Here is a 16,156-nt window from a genome sequence, read left to right as displayed (position 1 = left end):
GCACTAGCACAGCCACACAGAAGGAGCACTGCAGGCACAAACCCCGCCAGCCCCCAACCTGTCTCCTTCCCAGGACTGGTCAGTGTGTGAGGGGGCCCCTCACCACCCCCATTCTCTGTGGCCTACGCTGAATGGTGGCTGCTCTGTTCAGGGTGAGGGACATCTGCAAACGAGTCCTCCCTGGTGGGTACAAGGTGTCTGTACAGCCTTTGTGGAAGCTGCCCGCTCGCCTATGTCTGTGGATGGACAGTGGGAATCCAGCTGTTTCAGTAGAAGTTGCTACTAGAATGAGCTCAGCTGATGATGCCAGACCTCACGTGGCCTCCACAGACACCCACACTTCTGCTCCCATTGCTGACAGTCACATTGCAACAGCAACAGATAAGTATTTTGGCACCGTGAGGCATAATCTTTAACGGTGCCAGGCGCAATGCCCTCCGTGCTAGCTACGTTACTGCAAGGCCCTGCACATTTCACCCTGCGCTACGTAGGACCCCACGGAGAGACGGGAGGAGGCTCTTATGCTCACCTGTTGAGAGCTGCACTCTTGATAGAGGGATCCAACATCCCCGGCCTGACTCACCTGGAATGAAGGCACCTCCCCGTCTCCCGGTGACACCATCTGCCAGGGGGCAGGGACACTGGCATTGAGCGAGAATCTGTAGATGGCTGGTCTTCCCTTGCTTCTGGACTTGGAGATATATACAGTCCCCTGGAGATCTGAAGAAAACAAGAGGGCATTAGGGCTAGCAGTCCTTCTCAGCCAGCAAATCCCACAGACATGGACAGGAGCAAAGGAGGGTTCTGGTGTGCTGTCACCTCTGGGGCAGGAGGCACAGCCTGTGCCTTCTAGCAGCACAGCACACCTTTAGAGGTGTTCACAGATACGTCCCGAGCCGCAGTAATTCCCGATGTCTTATTGATTCATGTCATCTCAGGATCTGGCCCAATAACTCTCTTATCCTCAAAATCCCCTGCAAAGCAGGCTGTATTTACTGTGCCCACAGCCTGACACAAACTTGTAGCACAGGACTCGGATGCGAAAGCTCCGAGCTCCTGGCCCTGTATTCAGACCAGAGGGATTTGTCACTAGACTCTACTGCCACCTGGGTCTTAGGACCGTGTCCTAAAGAATAGGAGGCATTTAGGGGAAGGGGGATTGTAATGCTGCCCCCAGCATCCAGCAGGGCTCAGCTGGGCATGGCAGGAAGAGAATTATTCCCAATCAGCTATCCCCATCGTACAATTTAGTGTTTACTTGAGTGGACCCCTGGGCCCTGGACCCAAATGTGATCAGAGTCATCATGTCCCACTTACCTTGCTGCCCAGGCTCACTTATGCTCCCTTTGCTTCCCCAAGGTGACCCTGAGCCCCTCTTCTTTTTTTCCAAGGAGGTTCGGATGTTGCTCTGCAAATTGTGGGGCTTTTCCTGAAACAAACCTGTCCCACAAGGTTAGTCAGGGAGGAGAGAGCGAATGGCATGACAAGCAACCTACTAGCCCTGCGCACACCAAGGACTCGAACACTAAAGCCTAAGCATGGAATACAGACCCCCAGCTGGTCACCAGCATGTGGCCAGCAGTTAAGAGTAGAAGTTGTCTGTTTGTACGGATTATAAAGGAATTGCTCCAGCAAAACCAGTCAGGCAACTTCTGGCTAGAGCAGGAAATAATACTTTTCAAATTTCTCCACTCTAGTAGGCAGCTCAACCACCCCACACCCAGTGTGCACCTCCCTTCCAGCCAATGTCCACTGAGATTCCGAACGATGTAGGCTTCTACCTCATGTTTCAGCTCCTTCAGCCCAGGGCTTGGGCCAGGCTGCACCCACCGTGGTCTGGGGACCAGCGCTCTCACCTGAGCAGGTAATGCAGGAGATGCCTTCAGCACTCAGGTTGTATTTCAGGTCCAGCAGCACCTGGATGTTAGTGTCTGGTCGGAACAAGACTGGAGCACGGCTTGCTGGATGGAGGCGGCTAGCATAGAATATGGACAGGAGCAAAACGAGGAGGAAAAGCCCTGCAAGGAGAACCATGGGTAAGTTTGTGAGACGCGACACGCATCTTGCACATATTCAGACAGCAGCAGTGTGGCAGAAAGATGGTATTTTCAATAGCAAAAAGGAACAGCCCCTAAAACCCAGTGGCAGCTGGGCTATTTTGTAATGAGCCTCATGCCTGGATAACCCCACCAGGATTTGCCATTTCAGATCTGAGTGAAAGGAGAGGGATGGAAAAGTCAGAATCCCTCACGCAGTTCCCTTAGGGACTGACTGTTCTGGGGACACTCTTACACTGAATTAGAAGCCATTTTTTATGCCCCTTTTCTCAATCTCTCATCACTAATAATCAAGGCTTGGGGACTGATTGAAATGCTGCCAAATCCTCTAAAACCCATGCAGATGGAATGCCCTCCTCCTTCCTTACCCACAATCACCCATCTGCTCTTCACTGCAGACCACAGCACCCAATGCTCCAGCAGCTCCTGCAGATGAGTTATCAAGTGACCTCGGTTGCTCTTCTCTGTGGGGAGTTGCAGATTTTCTGGCATCACGGATACCAAGGGGACATCCCCCATCTCCAGGGAGACTAGAAAGAGAGAGAAATCAAAGGCAGCCTCAGTGCTCAGTGTCACGAGCGTCTCTCATAGCTTTCTGTTCCACTTTACAAACTCTGCGAGGTGCTGCGTCGCTCACTCGAGCTAAGGAGGTGGAGTAAGACCCAGGCAGAGGCAGACTTGCCCAGGATGTCATAGCAAGAATCTTTCTCATAGCAAGCATGTCACTGCCATGTGACAGCTACACTTCTAAATCCACAGTTCAGTCCAAAGCCTATGCTCCAAGCTATTCTTCCTCTGCCATATCCCACTAACATTGTCCATATGGTCACAGGGACAACGCATGCTTCTTGGGCCAAGCAAAATTTGTCCCTGTCCCACTAAGTACATCTTGCAGCTAATTACACACAGCTCACCTCTTCCTGCCCACCGCCTGGCTCCTATCTGACCTCTTCACTCCGGCTCAGGGATGCCTATGGAACTGCCCTCTTCTCTGCAGGTGAGAAGCGGCCGCTTGCAGTAGTGGCTCAAAGCGTGCCTGGCATGCTGTACAGCTGACCCACAAACCATGCTTGGTCACCAACTGGAACAAGCTGCTTTGCTTCTTCACAGGTTACCTGATGCCAGAAGCCCCTGGAGAGAAGCATCCTGCCATTTACTCGGCACAAGGGCAGGGAAAGTTATTTCCAGGCATTATCATCGCTCGTGGCTCTGGCATGTTAAGGAGACAGCTCTTGCAGCACAGAGCCAGAGCTTAGTTGCTTGCCTGGAAGAGGCAGCTCAGCGCCTGCTCTGCGGGGAGGGGGGCTGCACGCTGCTGCAGGATCAATGCGCTCTCAGCCGTTGATCCATTTGCCTCCAGTTCCAGTTTCCTGCTAGGCCTGAAGGCTGCTCCCTGCCCAGACCACTTCTGTTGGGGCTTTTTCAAAAGGAAGATATCCCAGCAAGTTTTGAAAGCCAAGTACAAGAGAACATCACCCCATAAGCATCTTAGAATTGATTAGGTTTAGAAGAATTATCTCCCGCTAACAAGAGACAAGGAATTTTTGGGCTCTTTTCTAGATTGTTTGTGGTCTCGCTCAGGCAAGGCATTGCATGCTTCTCGCTGTGAAGAAAGAGAGGCTCTGAGGAGGTGATGCTGGAGAAAATGAGTGTTCTCTCACTTGCTTTCCAAATGCAGCGCTCTGAATGGCAGGGAAGAAGGGAAAACTCTTTACTCAAAGATGAGCCATCCTGGTGCTATGGATTAGCTGTTTCATGGCGACATCTCTGTCACAATTTGTGATTCCAGCCAGAAAGTACAGCCCACATTAGACCCAAGAGGACTAGCAAAGTAGTTAGAAAGCATGTATCAACACCCACTGAAGATCTCAAAGCGACTTACAACCATTAGTAAGTTCACTACAGTCTTCCCTGACAGCACCATCTCCAGCTTTGGAAAGCTGAGGCATGGACGGGAAGGACTGCAGGATGAACTGGGCATGGGATCCCCCTGAAGGCACCACACAGCAGGGACGTACCAGGTTCCTCCTCCACACTGAGCAGTGGGATGTCATCATCGAGATAGGGAAGCGTTTCTCTGCCTGCTCTGGAGGTGGCCTCCGAGGCAACGAAGAGATCTTCAGCCAGGTGCAAGGCACTCTTCTTGGTGCACTTCTGACTACAGCTGCATTGGAGCAGGGGAGGAGACAAAGGCATGAGTTTTACGCCACATACCCTGCGAAGAGTTACCGGTGGCTTCTTCAGAGACAAAGAGAGCAGCAACAGACTGTTCCAATTACTTGGAAAGACAACAGGCACAACCATAAACAATTTCCATTGCTAAGTGCTGAGAGGTCAGGGGCTGAGCTGCTCCAACAAGACAGCAGCAGGCTGGGCTGGAAATACAGAGCAGGGCCGAGTCATGAATACTGGGCGCTGAGTGACAGAAATTTCAGCAGTTCATCTCCCCGCTAATGAATTAAATCAGGCCAGGTCATCTGCACTGCTAAAGAGCAGGGGAAGGGGAAGCGGGCTGACTTTCCAATACAAATCTGCATGTCCTGCTTGTGCTCACAGGCAGGAACAATGTTGATTCGTCTGCCCTGCAGGGCCTGTGTCCTCACAGCCTGAGGTTTCAGATGTGCAGTAAGTGCTCTGAGGACATAAATGGCTCCAATCCTCCATGGTATTCAATGAAGAGGTATGACTGGCAACGTCTGCATCCTGGGAGGCACCTCTGTGTACACCAAGGGGAATAAGACCAGCACGAAGCCCTTCCATTTTGCTGCAGTTTAGAATGGCAGAAGTTACATTTCCCTTTTATTAGAAAGTAACAGATAATGGTGAAGCCAAGCTGCCTGAGAGGGATGAGAATAACAAAGGATAGGACAGGGATTTGTGCACTGCCTTTGCCATGAGTTCCACAACAGCTTCCCACCCACACAAGGAGGCTTCAGGGCTCACCTGGTTTGGCAGGAGCTCTCCAGTGGGGACACATAAAGTGTCCATATTCCAAGAGCAGCTGGCATGGTGAAGAGCACAGCTACCCAGCAGCAGGATACAATCAGCGACATGAAGAGTCCAAAGTCATGCACGGCTGGGATCTACACGAAGAGAGGGAACATGGAGTTGGGATTGACTGGGGCAGGAGAACTGAAGGGACATCAGGCCAGAAAGATACAATCGGCAGAATCTAAGAATAGCACATGCTGACCGCAGTCATGGTAGTCAGCACGCGTGGTAGGCGCTGAGCATAGGAAATACTGCCTTGGATGCTGATACAGGGAGTGTCCACTGCCTTAGAGCAGGTAAAGGACATCCCTCTAGGGCAAGCACGTCTGGCATGCCCCTGTGTGGAGCAGCGGGCAGAAAGATGGTGCCAGCAGCTTCCCTCTCTATTAGAGCCTCTGGCAGAAACAGAAAGCCCCAAATCCCAACGCTGCATTGTACCTGAGAGAAAATGTTGGCAGCATAAGCTGCAGCCGTGGTTAGGGAAGTGAAGAAGGTGGCCTTCCCTGCTGTCTGGATCGTATGGATCATGCGCAGCCGCAGGTCCTTGAGGTGAGTGGCTTGGCGGTAGGTGTTGATGAAAACAAAGACATCATCAACCCCTGGGAAAAGAGGGACCAGATTTTGATACTTTGCCCACAGCAGGGACATACGCTGAAAATCTAATTTCCCCTCAACTTCCGACCTGCAAATATTTTTCATTTTCAGGTAATGGAGGGAGAGGGCTTGAACATTCAGTCTGCATTTGCCATCATCACTTTTCTCTCTCCTGCAGGCAGGAGCTATGGCAAGGCAACACAGGTAGGTTCTGAGTAAGGACGTGCTTACCAATCCCCACAATGACAAAGGCAGCCACACCATTGAGTATACCCAGGTACTGGATCCCAAATACAACGTGGTACAGGAACAGAGCCACCAGGCAGCTTAGCCCAATACTAGCGATGCCAAAGAACGACAGGAACACTATGGAAAGAAAGCAACATGGAAAAAACCAGTTTTTTTCCTGCTGTCTGCTTCCAAGGAGAATAGACACCTCCCACCTGCCCTGTTGGGATACTGGGCCCCCGGAGTGTGTTGGTAACAGAGAATAGCTCAGGGCTGCAAGAGTACAGCTTGCAGACTCCTTCCCATGAGGCCCATGTATGAAATTACAAGAGCTTTACACCAGCGTCAGTAAGATGGGAATTTGCATCTTACTCCTGTTCTCCTGCGAGCCTCCTGCCAACCCTGCTCACAAATGTCTGCTTTGGAGAATGCAACTCGCCTGACTTGCACACAAAGCCAGGCTGGTGTCAGGGCATCGTTGCAACTGATGCAACTATCCTGGGGTTGCAGACAGACACAGGGAACTACGGCACACGGGGAGCTGCGGGAGAGCAGGATGGCCGTGACTGCAGCCTACCTGAGCACGAGGTAAGGATGTAGACCAAGACAGCTATGCAGCTACTGCTGATGAAGGCCAGCAACATGTCATTGTTGAAGGTCCTCCTCACTTCATAGTCAAACAAATCCGTCCCTCCATACAGCACCTGGACTTTGCTAGGGTGGGAGGATATAAAAGAAGGAAGAGTAGGCAGAGTTGAGTGTAAAAGGAGCAGAGCCAGGGGATTTAACAAAGCGCAATGTGTCCCTCAGAGCCAAAGGAGGTCACCGCTTTAAAAACTTGGCAGTTCTCTAAGAAAACAGCTCAGTGTGGTGAGAGCAGGTTGAACAAGGTTGCTGCTGGAGGTGAAGTTCACACAAGAAGGGAGAAAAATAAAAGAGCAGATCCAATAGTTCTAAAATTCCTCCCGTGCATGGCGGGTCTTTGGCAGTAATAGACTTCTTACTGTCAGCAAACAGCTCCTGAAGCCTCCAAAGCCAATTCCATCTGGAATCCTAATCATTGCTTATTATATGAAGCACAAAGGTAATAACCAGCAGATGCAGGCAGAGTGAGAGCTTATCAGGAACCAAATGATGTACCAGCTTCTGCTTCTGGAAGCAGTCTCTGAGCAGAAGTAATCCAAGATAATTTAACCAGGAGTACAATAACATGGCACCATAGGAAGCTATCAGGAATCCAAGCTTCAGAACCGAGCCTTGGCCTCAATTCCCTTTCAGATTCCATAACTGCAACCCAGTCTGCCAGCACGTTGCTGGGAAGGCTCTGTGGCTGCCTGCTTTCAGGGCTGACAAGGGCTGGCTGCATTTCACTCCACTTTTGAGGATCGGTAACCCTTCGTTCTGCGAGCTACTGAGACTCAGAGCAGTAGTGAGCTGAAGACTGAGAAGTTACACTGATATTGGGACTCACTGCCTTCCCTCAGCTGTCTGGATACCGGGCTACTCTTTTAGCTCTTTTAGCTCTATTTTACCACCTCCATCTCACAAGCACTGAGCAAAGCTCTATTCAACCAAGGTCATATAGACCTGATGGGGAAAGAAGCCTGCATTTCCTGAAGCTTATTCTGCCCTGACACTCCCCTCCCCATCTCTCTGTACAAAAAGCAAACACTTTTGGAAGGAATTACACCTGCATGAGCAAAAGCAGAATTGAATCCAGAGGTTGATGCCTTCAATAAGGACCATTTCACCCCCTGCATCAGACCAGCTGGGGCCAAATTCATACTAGGAAGGCAGAGAAGCGACTCTACTGGAGCCAGTGGAATGGCATTTGTGATATGGAAGCAAACAGATCCAATGCCAGACAAGGGCTGAGTGGAAAGCCAGGCGATGGGATTCAATCTTTGGCTCCCTTTCATTGTCTCTTGATGTCTCTGGCGTGTTGCTCTAGTCGGAAGAAGCATTAAAGGGAAGCACACAAGTGTTTTCTGCCATCTGCTCCCCACCCTTGTTCACAGCACTGTGCCTGAGCCCAGCTTCAAAGATGTTTTTCCTTCTTCCTCTGGAGCATTATGCCATGGCCACTGTTTGAGGCTGACAAGCTGGCATGCCAAGCCTTCTGCACCTTCGAGGCGAATGTCGCAGGGCTATCAGGGTGGAGCAGGTGTGTCTGCCCTGCTAAGCCTCTTAAGGCTTTCACACCCTGAAAGACCTGCTCCATCCACCCCTTTAGTGCAACAGAAAGCACTATCCTCTCCAACCGAGCCCTCCCCTGCTCTCACCCACTCCCGGGAAGGCACCTGCCCCGTCTGCGCAGACCCTCACCTTGTGGATTGCTTGGCCAACATGGCCACGTAGGTGATGACAAAGTTCTGGAACTTGCGGCGCTGCTCCTCCCAGCGGTCCTCCACCGAGTAGTAGTTCGGCAGTGGTGCCCCAAAGAGGATTTCGCTCCGTAGCAGGGAGCTTTTCATGTTCTCTGCAGACAAGCCTTCATCCACATACCAGTAGAATTCGGGGTGGGTCATGGCCAGCTCCAGGGATCCTGCAGAAGAAAACAGCACCACTTTTATTAGGTCCTGCTTAATTGACTTGGCAAGGCACAGGGTCTAGTCTGACAAAGGAAAACTGGGAGTGAGCCTGCCTTTTGTCAGTGATGCTGACTGCTGCTCCCTTGCAAAGAGCAAGGAGTGCTGGGGAAAGCTGGACTGCGAAGACTCACCTTCCACTTCTGCTCTGTGACTCTGCTCACAATGTTGCCTGCAGGCAGCGTTGCACCTTTTACCCGACTGTGATGTGAACCACAGTCTCCCCCAGCAGCAATGCACACATCCCCAGCAATACTCCCACTGCTGGATGCATTCAGTTCTCATACAGTGGGCCAAATTTTGCTCCGTTACACTGGGAAGACCCAAAAGCTAAACAACACCTATGGAACCCCGGCCGTGCTGTGACCTGATGCCTCTGCTGTCTGATGGCGTGAGTGTTGCAGAGATGGAGGCACTCAGCTAGTTCTGAGTAAGTGACACTGTTTATCTACCCCCAAAATCCAAGTTCCTTTGAGTTCACAACAGAAAGACCCAGAAACTACATTCTTCCCCGTTCTGGGAGCAGAGTGGTTAGTCATACTGGAGCAGATGGAGTCAATTCTTTGCCTGCTCCCTGTATGGCTCCCGGACAGCCACCATCTGCAGCCTGTGCTTGGGAGACAGATGGAGGCTTCATCCCACAGCCACATCACACCCACCAATTCCTCATGATTCACCTCTTTTTCACCATCCAGAGCCTTTGCTCTACTAGAGGGGCACAGTACAGTGTACAGAGTTAGGAGGAGGAGGCACGGTCTTCCTCCTCCTCTCTTTATAGAAGCCTTTCCAGCTGGTGAATCACAGCTCCCTTTCAAGCTCCAGAGCAGCCCACAGTCCTCTTTCATCTGCTCCACGATGCAGGGAAGCTCATCCCTATTGTCTGTCCAAGACCTGACATTCCTCTAGTCAACCAGTGTTTCACAGAGGACAAAGGTCAGCAGAAGGCATGTGTACAATGCACGATTCCACCTCATTTGTCCCTCTCGCTTGCCTCTCGGGCCTGTGTGATGCATGACTGGGGCTGCAGGGGCTTTGCTGAAAGAGTAGAACAGTGGCCCTGGCACAGAAAAGGTGATTCCCCACAGTACGGGGAGCATCTTCCTCTCTGCACAAGGCAGTCGCTGCATGCCAGTAAGTGCCAGCTTGAACTCGCAGGTGACGCATGCCCTAAACACGCCAGCCCTTGCCCACAACCCCCAGCTCACCTTGGATGTCTGCGAGGTCTTGTCCCATGCCATCATAATAAATCTTCCCTCCTCTCTCAGTGGGGAAGAAATAGGTCATGAGGGAACTGGGAGGAGAGCAGTAGGAATAGGAGCCCAAAGGCAGGTCCTTCAAGACCTCATGGGGCTTCCAGCAGAACTCCCGGAAGCGAGGATGGTCCATGATTTTGCGCTCGACCTCATGGATGGTAACCAGGCGCTCAGTGGTGAAGATGTTGTTCTCAGAGTCTCCCCGAGCCAGAAAAATGAGCTCAATTCGCCAGTGGGCATGTGTCTGTGTGTTGGCACTGATGTAAGTGCTGGAGTAGTCCCAGCGTGGGGCACCCCTCCCAACTCGGGAAGTTTGGTTTCCCAGATTCAGGTGGGCATGGGGCTTGGGGGAGCTCGTCCTGCCCTCCGTGGTGCTGCGCTTGACCCGCGCGCTGACCCTGAGATGGGAAGCATTGAGGTGAAGCTGCTGGAGCTGCTCAAAGATGAGCCTCTGCAGGGTTTCAGAGGTGAAGTCAGCCAGGTCCCGTCGGTTCCTCCCCCATGAACCAAACTGGGATTTGAGGGCCAAGGCAAGTGCATCAAAGCGCTGAGAGGACTCGTGGTTCCGGATCTCAAAAGCATTATAGGAGATGTCAATATCCAGGGCTGGATAGTGGAGGAACATGACAACAGCAAGCACAGCAGGGATGGCACAGCCCAGGAAAAGGATGAAGCCAGCACAGTACGGGTTGGTAAATACCCAGCCAACAATATTCCAGAAGCCAGACACAGGCAGCGTGACACGCAGGGGCCTGACTCTGCATGGGCTTTTCCCACACAATAGAGCGCTCTCACACCTCTTCTGGGAGCTGAAGGCTACCTCTTCGTCTTCCTCATCCAGCCAGGCATCCTGTAACAAGGGGTCATCCTCTGTGTCCATGTCCAGCGCCTGCACAAAGAGGCAGAGAGAAGCAGTCAGCGAGGCCCAGGTGTCACCAGGCACAGTCACCAACCCCCGGCAGCTGCCGAAGCGTCTCAGCAGCGGAGTCAGGGAGAGAGAAGCGCTCCAGCCCTGCATCCTCAGCAGCCAAACACAGGTCCTTTTAAACCCCCCCAGATTCGCTACAGCCACTGAAGGAACAGGCTTGCCATGGGATATCCCACCCCCTGCCTGGCAGGGAACCGGAGAGGGGAGAGGTTCAAACTGTAGTCCCTGAGCTCAGGGCTCTGCGTGGCTCTGGGAACACCACGCAGGGGATTCACAGCGTGCTGCTCAGAGTGCAGCCGCAGGGACATTTAATTAGCTAACCCAGTTCTCATGCCAAGGAACAAACAGTTCATGCTCCCTGATGAAAAATGCAATGGACCTTATTTTTCTCTCCTTAAAATTGATAATGGGTTGCCCTGCAGCTATTTACAGCTGCATTCATCTTTCCCACAAAAGGTGCATGTGGGTGCACACACGGACCCAGAAGCACATGCATCCATACCTGCAGACACAAACACACTCCTGCGCACGCGCTCGCACGCACCGACCCCTCAGAGAACTTGCTGTACCCTGAAGGGCTTTCCACTGTGAACGTGGGAAGGAAAAGGGCTGAACAACCCGTTTCCCTTCCACCCCTGCAGGATATTGTTTATGGAGTGGGTTTTTCCAGTTCCTGTGGAACAACCAGGAAGCAAAAGCAGTTCCTGTCCACAGTGCAATGAGCAGGAGCAAATTGTCCCTGATCAGCCCTCACTTGGGCAGAAAAGAAAGGGAGACTCCTTGGGAGGTGGTCCCGCGGCAGGGGGCTGCCGGCACACACAGGTTCCTTGACTTTCCCATGTGTCCCTCTGGGATTCTGCACAATAGCCTCCCAAGCGAGGAGGATACCGGTGGTTGTCCATGAGGGCAAAGCCCGGATGCTAAGTGTCACTCTCTTTCCTGGCTCCTGGCACCAAAGTCAGCAGCTCTGAATCATGGAGTGAATGAACAGGTTCAGTTTGTTGCTTGACTCTGATAGTTGTGATTTACACACAGGCCAGATGCAATTTATAAGCTTTGCTCCTGACTAGTGTTTCTGTTTCAACAGGACTTCTATCAGCAGGAAGATGAATTGCCAGCACCCCTTACATCTACGTCCTCGGAAGACATGGGAGCTGCCTGACCTTGGACCAAGAGGAGAAGCAATGGGGCAGAAACGCTCCCTGGCAAAAGAGAGCTGTGCAAAGTGTAAGGATTACAGCAATCTCCCTGGCTTCTGTCAGCCTGGGTGAGGTCTGTAGCTTTGTTCGCAGATCCCATGGGATTCACTCAGGTCTGGATAGCATCTGTGCTGGCAGGATGCGCTCCCAGCACTGCAGAGCCTGTGAGAAAAACCTCTGAACTCCCGCTGCCCTGCTCCTGCTTACACCGACGAAAGTACAGATGTTGATGAGTGGCTTTAATCTGCAACTGATACGGTCTTAAAACATCCCACCCTTCCTGTCAGTGTGAGAGTAGGGACTCTCCCAGCCCCTGGCTGCGGTTAGGCTCACGCAGCTGGCTCGCTTGCCTCAGCCAGGCTGCAGAGAGCTGCGAAGAAGGGCCCGTGTGAGCCTGTGCCGAGTCCTCCTCCTGCTCTGCAATCTCACAGTGCAAACAGATGGGCACCACCGATGGCAGATGGCCACAGTCCCTCTTCTGCCAGATCTCCAGTCCTCAGGAGGCTAAGAAATAGGGTGAAGACAGGGCAGCGCACAAAACTCTGCTATGTTGTTTCCCTCTTTGTGTGCAGGGCTGTTAAACAGCAAGAATAAAACAAAGGGGGGGTGTCTTTTCAAACCTCTGGAAAGGTCAGGAGAAATCTAATTGGTTTTAGTCTCCATTAAGATTTCTTTCATATTCAGAAGGCATAATCCTAAGCAGCCAGGGAGAGTCTGAAAGTTTTCTGAAGAGACACACATCACTGTGGGAGCCTTCAGCGCTGGGGTGAGGCCAAGAGCACAGGAACAACGCTGCCCAAACCAGCTACCAGCGTGCAGGTGTTCCTCTGCCTCCACTTTACGGGCATGCCTACGCACGTGCTCTTCTGCTGTCGCTTACAGACCCTCACTCGCATCATGACAGGGAGGAGGCTTCCCCAAGTCCCCGAATCTGCACATAAATCCTCTCCCAGCTGTTCCTTACTGCAGTTTCACCTTCTCTCTCACACGCTGCACTCCCAAATTCTCCCAACAGAGCAGCCACGATCCCACCAATGCTGACAGAGGTCACAGGCTGCCCCACAATGCTCATCCAACAGCGACATCGCATCCACGATGCTCACCTTTGCGGACAAGCATCCTCAGCACGTGCAAGCCCCTGCCCAGGCTGACAAGTACTATCACCCTTCTGCCTCTAAGAGACTATCAAACTGCAGCTCCAGCTCAGGCTAGCACTGCAGGTTGGTGCTGCACAATTACGGGCGCAAACCTCACCCATTCCATCTGGGCAAGTCGGTGTGTACGTGCAGCTACATCCACGCAGATGCCCTTTCTCCCACGGGCCTGGGCTCTCCTTCAACGGAATGGAGTTACTGTGAGATCTGCTCACGCATATGCCTTCTCTCTTTAGAAAGGGAGGTAAAGAGCCATAATAATTTCCCATTTATTGAGCTACTGAGGAGAAGAAGGGAAAAGATTCTAATCCTGGAACAGAAGAGCCTGCACGTGACAAGAAAGGGAAACGAGAGAGACTGAGATAGTAATAAGCCAGCAGAAAAAGGATCATACCATCTCCTTTTTTAACTGAGAGCTAAATCCTCAACTCAAGGAAGGGATCAGACCTCCGGCAGCTCCTTATGGCTCTCCCATTCACTACCGTGGTGACTGCAAAACCTATCTCAGAAAGAGACGGACACCCACAATGTATGAAAGCCAACACACGCTACCCTCTAGTTAAAGACTGGTTCAAATTCTGACGCTGGTGTAAACCCCAGCACAGCAAATACTGGAAAAGCCCCACGATTATATTCACTGACATGAGAAGCAAGTCTAAGAAGGATCAAGCTTTGGGCCAGGCAGAAGGGCAAGGGCAAGTAGAGAGGCACTTGGGCTGTGCAGTTCCTGATGGTGACAGCTTCTCTCTGCAGGCGGTGTAAGCACATGCGTGCATCCTGCCCTAGTTCTACCACAGCTCTGAACTCTCTTCAAAAGAGAGTTCATCACATGATTCGGCTGCAAAGCCAGACACAGCTCACTTAGCATTGCCCTTGGGACTTGTCTGGCTTTACCGCCTTCGTCAGATCCTGCCTGGGTCAGGATGAAAGCTTACCCAACCCAAAACACGGCAAACTGAATCAGCAGGAGAGATAAACCCTGAAATTAGCCAGAAGGGAGAGAAATTCATTTTTTCTGCTTTAATTCTACTTGGGGGTTGGCCTGTTTTCCTTCCACCACTTCCCATACTACCCAGGGACTCCAGCACTGAAGCATGGCCCAGTTACTCTTCCAGTTCCAGCATATGCAGAGTGGACTTAATCCTGCAGCCCTAACCAAAGCTCTGCCTCGCCTCCCGGCAAGCTTAGCCTGCTCCAGGTTGGAAGCAGCAGAGGATCAGAGTGCTCCTAGGAGCCTTGGATCCATTGCTTTGGAGAAGAGGCACTCATTCAGCCTGTTTGAGGTCAGTATTCAGATTCCTTGGGCTTCCTTCTGCCCCTTCCAGGTCAAACAGGCTTTCTCCTGGTTCAAAATCAGTCAGGACCTCTTGTAAAGAAGGTTCCCGGCTCAGATTGAAGGCGTTGCTACAGGCATGCCTGACCACATGAAGCCAAATCTTGCAGGAACCTACAGAGCCACAATACGGACAGCCCTGATCCAGACTGCAAGGAAGAAGCAAGAGCTCTAGGATAGAAGAAAGTCATTGACAAGTTGGAGAGAGGCAGTGACAGATGAAGAAGCTAATTACACCCGACCTAGCTAATTAATGCTGACTTTCAGATTAAAAAATCCTCACTAGTGTTCCATTTCAATTACTTGGTTGTTCCTTCTTACAGAAAAAGGAAGCCTCGTGCATCAGCAAGCTAGAAAGAAAAAAGGAAAGAAAGCACAAGGCTAGAAGGGGAGGGAAAGACAATTTCTGTAATACGGGAGATTCCTATCGACAAAATAATTAAACTTCACATTCTTTTTTCCCATGGGCAAAGCTTTCAGAGCAGAGCCAGCAGTTCTGTGGTCCTATTTGTATTCCTGAATACTCTCCACCAAAGGCAGCTTCAGGCCCCTTTGCTACCTATAGAACATTGCTCTAAGAGGGAGAGAAATGGGCTTTGTGCTTGCAAAATCATCCTAAGAGCATCCAGCTACTGCAAAAAGCCATCTCTCCGTAACGATGCACAGTTGATAGCAGGGATGGACGCAGTGCCTCGCAGGCCCTGTTACGCTGAAGAACGCTGTACACAGCTCTGGCCGTGTAAAACAACTGGAGGGCATCATTAATGTATATCCACTCCAAAGCAGGGCTCCACAGTGACATGGAGGCTCAGGACCAGAGCTTTGCTCTGCACTTCAATCACTAAGACTAGTCCAGAGGTATAAGGTTAAAAAAACCACCCAAGGAGGGTTTTCTGTGGTCTGTGTTCTCCCTTTATCAACACGGCTGTAACAGAGTATGTGGAGTAAGCTGTGTGCTGCCCTTTGCCAGGGCAGGTTACCTTTCCCGACTGGGAAAGAACGAAACAGTGAGGAGGAATTAGACATTACACAGTTTCAGAGCCCCTAATTGGACGTCTGACTTTCAGTGGTATTGCACTCCTGGAAAAGCAAAGGAGGCCCAGGACACCTCAAACTGGGCACCTGTCTCTGAATCTCCTTAAATACATCTGAAAACAACGGCTTAATTCAGCCACTGACCAGTACCTGTGCCTGAGGTTACAACCCAAAACCTGTTTCAGTGCAATACAAGCCCAGAGATGCACACACTGCTTAAAAGCACTGGTGGCAACTGCTGGCTGGGCTGGCTCCACCATGATTAATCAAGCAGGTCTACTGTTCCAGCTGCACAGCACAATGCAGCCACAAGGCTAGAATCTTATTTTCTTTCTGGGCCTTTTGCGTTTTTCTTTCCACTTGCTTGAAATCCTTTGGTACGATGTACAAAATCGTTGCCAGACCCCACACTTCGCAGATCAGAATGACATCAAAAGCGCTCCAGCAGCACAGTGCGGTTGGAATTGTAGCACAAGGATGTAAATATGTGTTTGCTTGGAAAAAAGTTCAACAAAATGATTAAAAAATAGATATATTTAAAGCTCTATTGTCAGCAATTCCACTTGCCCACAGGAGGCAATACAGTAGACAGGGCTGTATATAGGATTATCTGTTCTCTCAGGCTTTACGAAATCAAATCCATGCATGCACACTCCTACCTGGTGTCTTCTCTCACTGCCGACTCACTGCCTTCTGGCCCCTTGCGGGCACTTTTACACCCTGGCTAAGATAAGGGCAGCTGGAAACGGAAGGAAACAGTCAGACTTGATGACCTTAAAGGTCTTTTCCAATCTAA

At 51.2% G+C, this 16,156-nt stretch overlaps 1 protein-coding gene across 7 annotated transcripts in view; it reads right to left on the bottom strand.

The window, feature by feature from the left end:
* DISP3 (dispatched RND transporter family member 3) overlaps positions 1-16,156 on the bottom strand; it is a 103,685-nt gene that overhangs the window by 11,449 nt on the left and 76,080 nt on the right. For all 7 annotated transcript variants that reach the window (XM_054085600.1, XM_054085598.1, XM_054085606.1 and 4 more), the window contains exons 2-12: positions 9,664-10,600; positions 8,196-8,415; positions 6,448-6,584; positions 5,874-6,008; positions 5,487-5,647; positions 5,001-5,140; positions 4,076-4,221; positions 2,426-2,587; positions 1,857-2,018; positions 1,318-1,440; positions 584-720 (exon numbers count right to left, since the gene is read on the bottom strand). In XM_054085600.1, coding sequence (XP_053941575.1) covers positions 584-720; positions 1,318-1,440; positions 1,857-2,018; positions 2,426-2,587; positions 4,076-4,221; positions 5,001-5,140; positions 5,487-5,647; positions 5,874-6,008; positions 6,448-6,584; positions 8,196-8,415; positions 9,664-10,591 — 2,451 coding nt within the window. In that variant the 5' untranslated portion in view covers positions 10,592-10,600. The remainder of the gene's footprint in view (positions 1-583; positions 721-1,317; positions 1,441-1,856; positions 2,019-2,425; positions 2,588-4,075; positions 4,222-5,000; positions 5,141-5,486; positions 5,648-5,873; positions 6,009-6,447; positions 6,585-8,195; positions 8,416-9,663; positions 10,601-16,156) is intronic.

This window comes from Cuculus canorus, chromosome 21 (genome assembly GCF_017976375.1).
Source record: "Cuculus canorus isolate bCucCan1 chromosome 21, bCucCan1.pri, whole genome shotgun sequence".
NCBI classification, from domain to species: Eukaryota; Metazoa; Chordata; class Aves; order Cuculiformes; family Cuculidae; genus Cuculus; species Cuculus canorus.
Note: the sequence above shows the minus strand (reverse complement) of the source record. Positions and strands in the feature narration are given on the sequence as shown.